The 13,084-nt window shown below is 38.6% G+C and overlaps 1 protein-coding gene across 3 annotated transcripts; it reads left to right on the top strand.

The window, feature by feature from the left end:
• The first annotated feature begins 486 nt into the window (after positions 1-486).
• On the top strand, positions 487-10,565 carry LOC117298011 (leucine-rich repeat-containing protein 40-like). 3 transcript variants are annotated; one of them, XM_033781229.1, is made up of 14 exons: positions 487-501; positions 1,231-1,645; positions 2,193-2,374; positions 3,029-3,102; positions 3,765-3,894; positions 4,350-4,473; positions 5,255-5,397; positions 5,608-5,780; positions 6,079-6,169; positions 6,771-6,919; positions 7,529-7,636; positions 8,524-8,634; positions 9,187-9,450; positions 10,310-10,565. In XM_033781229.1, the coding sequence occupies exons 2-14, from the start codon at positions 1,468-1,470 to the stop codon at positions 10,413-10,415; spliced, it is 1,833 nt and encodes a 610-aa protein (XP_033637120.1). In that variant the 5' UTR covers positions 487-501; positions 1,231-1,467; the 3' UTR covers positions 10,416-10,565. The 3 variants fall into 3 exon arrangements, with proteins under 3 accessions (XP_033637120.1, XP_033637119.1, XP_033637121.1); XM_033781228.1 differs by lacking the exon at positions 487-501 and adding an exon at positions 902-1,127; XM_033781230.1 differs by lacking the exons at positions 487-501; positions 1,231-1,645 and adding an exon at positions 902-1,127.
• Positions 10,566-13,084: the final 2,519 nt, after the last annotated feature.

Below are 13,084 nucleotides of genomic sequence, written 5' to 3'. Positions count from 1 at the left end.
TTTACTTCAGTGCTTGGTCAGCCTTTTTGAATTGGCGCGAAATTGCTATTTGTAAATGAACGTTGAGGGACACAAACAAGTAAGTCGGTCGTCGAAGAATTAAGTCTTGTCGGTCAGTACGAGTCTTGGTGCAAGACGTTTCTCGTTTCCCTTTTCACGCACACCGCCACCAATTCACCAACAGCGCCCGCACCGACTCAATTCGCACCGACTCACGTGACATAGGCCGTGTCCGAAACGGCGACTTCGGCTACAGCTACGGCTAGATCGCGCGCGTCTGCCTATTCTTCAACACTGGTAGACGCGCTGATCTAGACGTAGCTGTAGCCGAAGTCGTCGTTTCGGACACGGCCTTAGTTCACTCACCGCTCCCCCCCGGAGAAGCGGTGAGTGAACTAAGTCACGTGAGTCGGTGCGGATTGAGTCGGTGCGGGCGCTGTTGGTGAATTGGCCGCGGTGTGCGTGAAAAGGGAAACGAGAAACGTCTTGCACCAAGACTAGGTCAGTACACACGTAGGCCCCGAGAGATACGTAGTGCGACATCCGGTTTGACCTTGCGCGTTGGAGTCTTTGTGTAAACAACGCGCGATTTATGTGAACTTGGCGAGAAACAGGGCGCCCGCGCGCGGTCAAAATGCGTTTGTGTGGCCCGAATTTTAAAAAGTTTCCCTGTGAACTCATCATAACTGCAAGCAATGTGAGTTCCGATCTGCAATGTGCGACCGCGTACGACAGACTGCAAGCAATGTGAGTTCCGACCTGCAATGTGCGACCGCGTAGGACTGCAAGCAATGTGAGTTCCGACCTGCAATGTGTGACCGCGTAGGACTGCAAGCAATGTGAGTTCCGACCTGCAATGTGCGACCGCGTAGGACTGCAAGCAATGTGAGTTCCGACCTACCTGCAATGTGCGACCGCGTAGGACTGCAAGCAATGTGAGTTCCGACCTGCAATATTATAAGCGACCATCCCATAACCCACGCACCGCCCGATTACGAATACAGTGCCACTTTGCGTGCGTCTGTGTTGCATAGTCTGGTACCTGCTGTCCGATTTGTCCGTCATGCGATCAACAAAGTCAGTCAAATTTTAATGTTTTTGAGTTCCAGGAATAATATTTTGCACAGGTTAGTGAGTAGTTATAACAAAAACTGATGTATTTGACCATTCCAACTGAGTTCCGACTTCAAATGCAATACAATTATCCGAAAAATTTCATTTTTTTAGCAGTTCCGGCAGATCAGGCAGATCAGGCAGTTCCGGCTTTTACCAATTGCCCATAGTCAGAAAGCTGAATAACGCTGCAAATTTAGCCAGATTTGTTTGCCTAGCTTTGGTCATTTTAGTCTTTCTGAAGTCCGATCGGCCTGAAGTCTGTCATCATTATTGGGTTTCACTTGCTGGTAATTAGTAACTGGCAGTGTTCAGCTTTTTAGGAGACATTTTGATGAGCTGATCAGTCACATTATGTCGAGACTTCGAGGAGGTGGACCAGCATCAGGGAGGGGAAGGGTACCCCTGAATCCCAGAGCAGGATTTCAAAAACCTGCTGCTAAAGATGTCAGTGGAGGGGTGTCATCAGCATTGCTGAAGCAGGCAATGCGTAGTGGACAGCTGAATCTATCAAATCGCGAACTCACAACAGGTTAGGAAGACCTTTATTCATTTAATTACAAACAGTTGATTGAATTTCACTACTGTCTGAATCACAAGTAAATGATTGAGTGCAAATTACATTATTATTTAAAAATCAATTAATTATAGTAGAGTTCATTTAATTAACCCAATGTGTTTGTGAGATTGGCTTCTGACACTGACAGCTTGTTTATAATGCAGAGTTCATTTGATGGGAAGATACTCTAAACAAACAAACAAACAAACAAACAAACAAAATCACTCAAACTAAGGTGTATCATACTCAAAGTTTCAAAGTACTATTTTATAAACCACAACTTCACAAGAGAAACTGACTGTGTAGTAAATGTTAAACGATTTTGGGTTGAACAAAGAAAAATTGACTAGAGTGGGACTCTAACTACGACCTGTGGATACATGTGCTGGCCTGTTAATCCAGAGGTCGTTAACTGTACGAGTCCCACTATAGTAAATTTTTCTGAAACGAATGAGTAAACTGACGATACATAACATTTCACTTGTTTAACAGTCTCTCTTTACTACTTTGTTTATTGTAGTCCCAGACTCTGTTTGGCGCATCAACATTGACGTACCTGAAGAAGCCAAGTCGGTGTCGATGGACAAGACAGAAGATGGCTGGTGGGAACAAACTGACTTGGTGAAACTCATCCTCGCTTGTAACAAACTCCAAGAGATCTCGAATGATATTCAACAACTGCCTGCACTTACTGTCCTGGATGTAAGTCTCTATTAAATGAAGGATGATTGGACAGACCTTTAAATTGTTGATAAACAAACTGCGCTGGTTTGCTTTGACGGCCGAATGTTGGCAAAACATTCAGTTGTGCTGACAGATGTTGTCAACTTTTTCTGCAAAATGTCAATTAAAAAATCTCCCATGATAGGTTGCTTTATTTCCAATAAATTTGACAGTTTTTTTGTTTTTACATGGGTTTATTGTCACAAAGTTTTTGTTTTGCATTGGTGGCTTTCCTTAGAGAATGGTTGGCAGGTCTAATAATAACAACCAGCAACTGCTGTGGTGTCCTGTGCTTTTGCTGTGGTGCCCGTTTCAAAATTCATATATAAATTAACATTTTCACTACCAGGTGACAGATGCAGTGCCCTGCAAGCTTGAGTCAGGATGCTCTGACCTTTTCGGTCATCTTTGTCATGCCAGCGAAAAAGACGAAAAAAACAAACAAACAAACCAAACCCAAACAACAACACATTGTTAGACGGTCTGTAATAATATTTTTAATTGTTTGTTCTTTTTTGGTCACCTTTGGCATGCGAGCGAAAAAGAAGGGAAAAAAAGAAGAAGAAAAAACCCCAAACAACAACACATTGTTAGACAGTCTGTATTAATCTTTTTAATTGTTTGTTCTTATAGGTCCACGACAACGCGTTGACTTCTCTACCACCAGCGATTGGAGAGTTACTGAATCTACAGAGACTCAATGTCAGGTTTGTTATGTAACCAGGGCCCAATTTCACAGAGCTGCTAAGCACAACAATTAGCTTAGCATGAAATTTTTGCCTTCATAAAAACAGGATTTCCAACCAAATTTCCATGTGGTTTTCAGGATAAGCAAACAACAGCTGTATGCTAGTGACAAGCAATATGCATCAAATGGAAGTTTGGTTGGTAATCCTGTTTTTATCAAGGAAGTAATTTCAGGCTAAGCAAATTTTTGTGCTTAGCAGCTCTATTAAATTGGGCCTAGAAAGGCACTGGACACTATTGGTAATTACTCAAAATAATCATAGCATAATGGTAACAAGCAATGGAGAGCTGTTGATGGTATAAAACATTGTGATAAACATCTCCCTCTGAAGTAACAGTCTTTTTCTCACTCAAATTATTTAATTTGACAAAAGACTTTTTTATGCTACTGAAAGCACAACAATTTGTGCAATAATGGTATTTTTTCTATCATTATTTTTCTTGCAACCTCGATGATCAATTGAGTCCAGATTTTCTGTTGTTTTATGCATATGTTGGGATACACAAGTGAGAATACAGCTCTTTGACAATTACCAAAGGCCATTATTTGTATTTATACACAGGTTCTTTAGGTTGGTGAATTTGCAGCAGCTAATTCTATTTTCTCATCATTTTCTTTCAGTCACAACAAATTGACAAGTCTACCTACTGAGATATTTAAACTGCGACATTTACTGACCCTACATGCAGAGTTCAACGATCTGACGGCAGTTGACGAAGGCATAGGAGAATATATTCACCTCGAAGATCTGGTAAGCGCAAAAAGAGTTCCCTTGATGGGAAGATACTCAAAAAAACAAAACAAACAAACAAACAAACAAACAAACACCACAACAAACACACAAACTAACACGTAACTAAAACTAAGAGTATTTAACTGACTAGTACACACATGGAGGATGTAGTAGTGGTACACATTTGAGCCAATTGACTTTTAAAAAGACTGCTATAGACCAATCCGACGAAACAAAATTGATAGCGCCCTCTATTGAAAAGACATTAGCAACTACGGTGTCTTTTGTGCATAATCTAGGGTTTCACAATGAGCTAAAATTGACCTTGAGATACATATCAATCTAATAATTGCTGAGCAAAGTGTTATGTCACAATACACATCACTTTAGTGATTTATGTAAGACCATAATTCAACCTTACAGACTATCCGTTTTAGGTATTTGTTTATTTTTCTCTTGTATTATACCTACAGAATCTGTCGCACAACAAGCTCACAACACTGCCGTACACGATAGGTCAGCTCGGGAAACTCAAAACCATGAATATATCAGAGAACCAGATCACGCTACTCCCATCAACTATGGGCCTTCTAAAAGGTGAACTATTGTTACCAGTTAAGGGCGCTGGACACCTTGGGTTATTGTCAAAGAACAGTAGTCTCACATCCCAACACATACATAAAATAACAAATCTATGAAAATTTGGACTCAATTGGTCATCGCAGTTGCAAGATAATAATAAAGGAAAAAAATACCCTTGTTCCACAAATTTGTTTGATTTCAGATGAATAATAAGGCTAATTATTTGAGTGAGAAATTACCTCTTTCTCAATAACTACGTTAGTTCAGAGGGAGCCGTTTCTCACAATGATTTTATTATCAACAGCTCTCCATTGCTCGTTACCGAGTAAGTTAACTAACAAATTATTTTGAGTCATTACCAATAATGTTCAGTGCCTTTAATCGGCTGTAATAATTGATTGGTCGATGTGTTTATAAATTGTTTCGTGTCGTGGCCAGTTCATAAAGCCTGTAAGTGAAAAAAAATGCTAAGCACAGAAACAAGTTACCAGCATTCATTCCATAAAGTTTTTGTTGATGCGACAGGTACTCCACTAATTTTTTGCTTAGCAAAGAAATTTGCTTGCAGCATTTCTGCTTAGTAGCTTTATGAGTGCTGGTCTTGCTCCTTAGTCACTGAAAAGGTGCAACCCGTGCACGCAAACCGTACATGCAATATCAATGATCCCAACCCTTAAACTCACAGACAAATATGTGTATACTAGTGGAAGTTAACCAAGTTCCCTTGACCGAAAGATCATCGAAACAAATGAGCAAACAAACAATTAAACAAACTCTTGTATCATTTTGTTCGTAGCTGTTAGAATCTTGGAGGCATCCAACAACAAACTGCCTGAAATTCCAACAGAAGTTGGCGACATGAAGTCCCTGGAGCAGCTTTATCTCCAACACAACGTCCTGACTGCTCTACCTCTACTGAGGGCTTGCATCTCTCTCAAGGTTCGTTATTAAAGCAGAGGTGTCATGGCCGAGTGGTTAATAATAATAATAAACAAGACTTATAAAGCGCATTTATTAAGAGCATTGAATTCAACTTCTGGTGGTTAAGGTTGGGCTAATCAATAAAATGCATCACCCGTGCAGTATTTGGAACTAAGCCTCTGAATTGATAAACAGTCAAAAATAATTTGCATTCATTATTTCCAACAGGAGCTTCACGCTGGAAACAATCGCATTGTTGTCTTGTCCCCAGACCATCTGGAGCACCTGACTACAGTCAATGTAATGTCTATGAGAGACAACAAATTGAATGAGATACCAGACGAGATTATAAATGTCCGTAGCTTGCAGAGACTGGACCTTACAAACAACAACATATCAAGGTGGTCTTTATCTATCATTTATTTTTTAAATTCCTTTAAATGTCAAAAGGCCAAATAATTTAATGGGGTCAGAGACATAGTAGACAGCTGTCCTAAATTTTCAATAAGTGAGTGTGACATTTTCACCCTCAGTACTAATCTTTAAATTGATGACAAAAAAAACAGCACATTTTAAGCATTTTTGTGTTTGCCAAAATAATACATAATATAACTGACTATTGTGTGTCAACTCAAAAGTGATCCATCTAAAAGAAAGATACTTACTATGCATTGTCTTGCTTTTTGTATATTGATTCAGTTTGCCAAATAAGTTGGGTACCCTGACTTCTTTGAAATCGCTGGTGTTGGAGGGAAACCCAATGCGTGGCATACGCAGGGATATTGTTAGTGTAAGTATCTTGACTTTTTTTAAGATGCAGAAGTAATAGTGTATCATGACCATGTTGTCAACAAACTGGACTCAAGCTTTGATATTTCTGATCAGCAGAGTGTGGGTTCGAGTCCTGGTGTGTCCTAAGTAAGACACTTTACCAAATTACCAGTATTGCTTCGTCCTTAAGATGGACGTAAAGCCGTTAAGTCCCGTGAATCGTTTCTCAGATTTCTGAGGGTAGGATTGTCTGTTTGTTAATACTGCTGTCAGAGATGTAGTAGGTACCCGCTGTCACCTCGCTACATGTTAACGTATTTGACGTTCTTGTGAAAATACCGTGAGAGTTTCACTTGTTTGACTTTTATTCAATCAATCAACCAATCAAACTATCAGAAGTCATTTATAGGGCGCCAAAATCAAAAGTTTACTCTAAGGTGCTGAGGCACAGTTGAATAGTTAGTAAGCCTGCTGGAACAGGTGAGCTTTAAGGAGTGTCTTGAATGAGGTAGAGCTGACGTTTCTAGTTAATTTGTACAGGAATAAGCTTATTTCACATTTTTGGGGCATATTTTAATTAAAAATGATCTCTCTATTGTATTTTTCTTCATGTTCTTTAGCGAGGTACCCAAGGTATCCTGAAGTACCTTCGTAGTCGCATCGAGGAAGAGCCATCAACCAAAGATGCCACAGACGGCCCATCAGCCTCGGACCCATCAAGTGCAATGGGTGTAGTTGCAGCTGTGGCTAGTAAAACCTTAGACTACAGGTAAGCACAATGGCTAACATTATGCTCATCTGCATCATCTTAAGCAGCATGCAGCATCAGAGTCTGGCTTTCTCCAGAAGACGATCAGAGCATACTGATCGAAACGTCGCGTTTAAACCAACGGGTTTTTTCAGAACCACCCCAACTCAATTAGAGATTATCATTACATGGTGTTGCCGCAAACCTTGCTATACCGTAATTCCACCATGCAAAGTTTCTAATCCTGCTAATTATGCTCGCTGTGAAGCACGAAGCTTGACCTCCAAACCTCTCACTGTCACAAACTGACACAAAATCTTCCAATGTGTGAACCAAATCACTCTCACAAAAGGGCCAGGCCTGGTATTACACAGAGACTACGGATGACATGGTGTCTGTTGCCCTGGTCTTGGTCTTGGTGCCCCTTCAAAAGTTTCCGATAGACTTTAACATTTTACAATGGAAGTGCCCTTTGTAAAATGAAAAATGGCCTTGCCCTTTCAAATCTGAAATTCCAGGCCTAAAGTTCAATACCTGTTTGATCAATCAAATTCACCCAGCTGGACAGAGCAAATGCCTTCTTAATGATAAAAGTGGATGTGTTTAGTAAATTGTGTTGTTTGTTTTTAGTAATAAGAAAGCAACTGAGGTACCAGTTACACTGTGGGAGCCAGCCAGGGAGGCTGATGTCGCTGTCGTCAATCTTAGCAAGAATGCCTTCACTCAAGTACCTCCAAAGTAAGTGTTATGTGAAAGGAGACTGTTATCAGATAATAAAGATGAGCTCCATGGTAAAGTTGTAGTTTTGTGATCCTTTCATTTTCCAATAGAGTCCTTATGAAAAACAGTCTCTAACTTCACTTTAAAGCCATTGGACACTTTCTGAACAGAACAAAAATTTAACAGATTAAAAAAAACACATGTCATATGACACTGCGGAACGTACTGAAACAAGGGTGGGTTTTCCCGTTATTTTCTCCCGACTCTGATGACCGTTTGAGCATAAATTTTCACATGTTTGTTATTTTATATATAAGTTGGGATACACAAAGTGTGGGCCTTTGGACAATACTGTTTACCGATGTTGTGCGATTGCTTTAAAATGATATAAAATGTTATTGTGTTTGATGCCCTCAAGTGCTTTTTTGGTTGAAATCCAAAAACTTTTGTTGGCGTCACATTTCAATGATTGTCTGTACATTTTTGTTGAGAGAATGTTCCGTTCATTCCTGAATTCTGATGATATCAATCAAAACGGCTTCGAATTTGACTGGCGCAGAAATTCCTCCTTTGAATGTACACACCCATTTGTATTTGATGTCCGATGACTTTGTGTTTAAATTTTGCTCTGAAAGAGTATCAAATAAAGTTAAATTTTACACCATTTTAACTTAAGAAAAAGAGAGTTGCAATTTTGTTCTTGTTTTAAATGAAAATGACAACCCCACAAGACTCAATTTGAACATGCAGCTCTGCTTTGATTTTACTTTTTTGTACATTGACTGACATATAAATGCTAAACAAGCTTGGTACAGTTGGATTTTACGTATTGCTTATGTTATTCCCTTGAAGTCTAAATCTGAGATTTTGAGGTATCTTTTTGTTCCTTTTTTTTTTAAACCCAGTTTGATACTCCTTTCAAAGACTGTGACTGAACTGAATCTTGGCTTCAACAAACTATCAACGCTCTCTGTCGAGTTACAGATGATGGTCAACCTGGTACATCTGGATCTCAGGTAAGTTTGACAAACAAATGAACATTTAACTTTTAAATCAGATTGAATCCTCCAAATTCTACCATGATTTGACTGATTTTAATTGATTCATTATCATGGTGTGGTGTGTCATGGCGGAGCGGTCTAGGGCGGTGGACTCAAGCTCTGTAATTAATAAAAGAAAGATGGTGAGAATCCTGGCCAGGCCATGTTGCGACACTTGTGTCCTGAAGCGAGGCACTTTATCATAATTGCTTCTCTCCACCCAGGAGTACAAATGGGTACTGTGTGAGAGCTGGGGAGTAAATTGCGCTGGACTGGCATCCTATCCAGGGGAAATAGAAATATTCTCATTCGTTTAATGCGTAAGAAACCAAATAGAAACACCCTCCTGATGAGCCATACTGGCTTGGGATCGACTTTACTTTACTTTATTATTATGGTTTGGGAAAAGCAGACAATTTCCTTTTCAATAAGATTGATATTATAAATTATGAAAGGTTTTGAAACAATCTTAATCAAGCCAGATATTTCAAATATTCTGATACAGACTTTTTGTTTTGATTGTACTAGGAACAACGCAATAAGTAATCTTCCATCAGAATGGACTACATTCAGCAAGTTACGGGAGATTAATCTTTCTTACAACCGGCTGAAAGAAGTGCCAGCTGTAGTCTTCACTTGGACTCAGCTAGAGAATTTGATCCTGGGCGACAACCAGATTGGCATTATTGACGTCCCAAGCTTGAAGAAACTACCAAAGATCGCTAGTCTGGATCTACAGAATAATGACATTATGCAGGTACCACCAGAACTTGGTAACTTGGAAACACTGCGGTAAGTTAGTAGTGATTTTTTTAATAATAAATAATAATAATAATTTTTTCATTTATATTGCGCCCATTCCATAACATGTACACAAGCGAATAAGAAAATAATTGTAAAAATATTACAAATTTACAAGAGGAAAAAGTGAGGAAATACAACAATCCATAGAAATGTAAATACAAGAACCATACAGGACTTTCCAAATAGAAAAACTGCATAACACTAAAACAGTAAAACCAAATATATTAGAGATCAACTTGAACAAAGTTAACATAATTTTGCTTATGTTATAGAAAGGTACTGGGTACATGTAAATGCATGCGCAATGATTACATACATGTACAGTTGCGGAAAACGTTTTTTTAAAATGGTATAATAATGTGAAAAACACCACATTTTGATGTCATACTGGGCAAAAGTGAAGAGTTTCACCGTTAAGTGACACTACAACAAACTCGAATCAAACAAGACAATGGCAAATGCATTGCAACAAAGATACACAACCTTCATCCAGTCTGTGTTATGACATCAAAGTGTCTTTTTAAACTGGTTTTCTGGGCACTGGTACTTCGTGTTGATTTCAATTTTCATTCTTGTTGGTCTTTGCTCGGATTATTAGTTTGGGTTATTTCGTTGATATTTTACGGACAGCAACATAAATAAGCCTTTTTGAGGTATGGCGGACACAACACTACAACACTATAAGGTTTGGGTAAACTTGTCTGTTTTTACACCCAAACCAAACAGTACACTCCTATCACGACCGCCATACCTCAAAAAGGCTTATTGATGCTGAAATTATTTTGAAGACACCATTGTTAGTGCATTGCCTTCTTATAACCCAATTCTCATATCTGTCTGGATGCAGGTCTCTACAGCTTGGGGGCAACCCATTCAGGACTCCTAGGCCAGCCGTCCTTGCTAAGAGTACAGCAGCTCTCTTGGCCTACCTCAAAGATCGGATTCCTACTTAGGTTAATTAAACAATAGGTGATCAAATCCATCAATAATCTGATCTGAAGAATAATCCTAACTCTTTCTTGCTACTAGTCTGCATTATAACACACCTCTTGGGTGTTCTGTATTCTGGTTGGCTGAAACACGGTAACGTGGGATGAACTATTATAGGCTAGTGATCGCGCGCGCTTGTTTTGCGAGAATAGTACCAGAGCGTTCTCGTTATCGAGGACTGTGTGACCGGGCCTTAAGAGGTAATTTTTCACCCAAATTTTAAAACAAGTACTATCCTACCAAACTATTTGGCTGCTTTATGACTGTATTCACAAGTACTATTATAGTTTTAAAGATTGGTCCATATCATAGAGCTATATATATTGACTAGAGCCCTTAAAGACACTGGACACTATTGGTAATTGTCAAAGACCTGTGTTCTCACTTGTTGTATCTCAACATAATCATAAAATAACAAACCTGTGAAAATTTGAGCTCAATTGGTCGTCAAAGTTGCAAGATAATAATGAAAGAAAAAACACCCTTGTCACGGGAAGTTGTGTTCGTTTAGATGGTTGATTTCGAGACCTCAAATTCTAAATCTGAGGTCTCAAAATCAAAGTTGTGGAAAATTACTTCTTTCTCAAAAACTATGTCACTTCAGAGGGAGCCATTTCTCACAATGTTTAATATCATCAACCTCTCCCCATTACTCGTCACCAAGTAAGGTTTTATGCTAATAACTATTTTGAGTAATTACCAATAGTGTCTACTGCCTTTAAGCCCAGTTCATACTTCCTGCAAATGCAGTACAAAGTTTGACGTCACAAATTTGCAACAGGTGAACCGTGTTCAACTCCTGCCAAACATTTGCTGCGGAAACAGCCCTGTGACGTCAAAATTTGTATGAACCGGGCTTTACTTCCTATTTATACATGCAAACGTTTTTAGAAGCCTCCTGGGGGCAGAGTCCACAGACATGTGTTTGTTCTTGTTTTGTTGAGGTCGAATAAATAATAATAATAATAATAATAAATGTCAAGTGAAAGCAAAATCTGCTTCAACCAATGGAACAAGAACAAATTTATTTTTAAAATTACCACATCATGGCACAGACAGGGGAACATGCACTGGGTGTACAAGAACAACCCCAGTCATATACGCCCAGTGCCTGACATCATGGGACAGACTCGGCATACAAAAACGACCTCAGTCTCTAATCCATGTTCACATTTGCAGCATATTTGATTTGAAGACGTAAAGAAAAGGATAAACGCACTTACATGCATGTAGCCATACAAAAGCAGTACATAAGTTCAAGCTTTTACACAAGTTTGTACACAAACGGGATGTGCCCAGATCATGTATTCTCTTGGCTTATGGTCGTTAGTTATATGGTGGCTTTAAAACACAAGGCAACTTAGTGCTCTAGTCAATAGATATAGCTCTATGATTATTGCGAATAATCTAACTTTGATTTGAAATTACAAAAAGGGGGAACTTTCTCAATATGAGATTTACAAATTATGTTTCTTTGAGATTTAAAGGTTATCATTTTATGTTTATTGTATTTTTGATTGCTGGCTTCCATTTGAATATAGATATTTATAATTAAACATTTGGGGAATTTACTTTTGTAACAGTAATGTTTTGTACAAAAACAAATTTAATTCCAAATTCAAAACACTTTGTGCATGAATTGTGAATAGATATAGCTCTATGATTATTGCGAATAATCTAACTTTGATTTGAAATTACAAAAAGGGGGAACTTTCTCAATATGAGATTTACAAATTATGTTTCTTTGAGATTTAAAGGTTATCATTTTATGTTTATTGTATTTTTGATTGCTGGCTTCCATTTGAATATAGATATTTATAATTAAACATTTGGGGAATTTACTTTTGTAACAGTAATGTTTTGTACAAAAACAAATTTAATTCCAAATTCAAAACACTTTGTGCATGAATTGTGAAAAGAACTGTGTGAAATAAATAATGTAATAAACTCCGAGTTTAAAGCATGATCTTTTATGGTTTGTTCTTTGATTTTAGGACAAGATAAAAGCGATGTATGTTTACCATTCCACTTTCCCTGACTGCTCTCATCAATCTTATCCAATATTTAGCATGATCAAACAATGGATGCATATCATTGTCACAGAATATAACCAGATTTTGCCAGATCTACACTCAAATACTGTGTCATCGATAAATTTACTGACAGCTAGTTAGGTAGATGATGACCACAAATCAACAGAAAATAAGGGAATAAAAGAGTGGTGACGAGGTCTTAACCAGCCGTTTCAAACCAGCAGAGTCGTGGCCGAGCCCTAGTTCAAAATCGCATGGCCATGATATGACCCTGCAAGGTTTTATACTGCCGGTAAATGGATGCATATGAATGCATTGTTGCAGAAAATAATCACAAGGTGATATCTGGACTGTTCCATTTCATGAGGCCAAGCTGAGTGAAATGGAAAAGCCAGATTTCACAATGATGATGATGTCGTATGCTTTATGCTGATCTCGGTCTAAAGTCCATAAGCCAGTTTATAGCTAGGTCCTCAGCCAGGTGAAGGGCTTTGATTACGCCATCAAGGTGAGAGAGTGGGCAGTCATCTATCATGTGGGGCATCGTCTGGGTTTCACCACAATCACAAAGTGGAGATGCAAGGTAACCCCACTTGTGT

The sequence above is a fragment of the Asterias rubens genome, chromosome 12 (genome assembly GCF_902459465.1).
Source record: "Asterias rubens chromosome 12, eAstRub1.3, whole genome shotgun sequence".
NCBI lineage: Eukaryota > Metazoa > Echinodermata > Asteroidea > Forcipulatida > Asteriidae > Asterias > Asterias rubens.
This window is presented reverse-complemented; position numbering and strand designations above follow the sequence as displayed.

Bases quoted from the DNA above. Each gene is read 5' to 3' on its own strand.
- LOC117298011 (XM_033781229.1), top strand. From the start codon at position 1,468: ATGTCGAGACTTCGAGGAGGTGGACCAGCATCAGGGAGGGGAAGGGTA. The intron at 1,646-2,192 runs GTTAGGAAGACC...TGTTTATTGTAG, and splicing joins AAATCGCGAACTCACAACAG to TCCCAGACTCTGTTTGGCGC. The intron at 6,170-6,770 runs GTAAGTATCTTG...CATGTTCTTTAG, and splicing joins TACGCAGGGATATTGTTAGT to CGAGGTACCCAAGGTATCCT.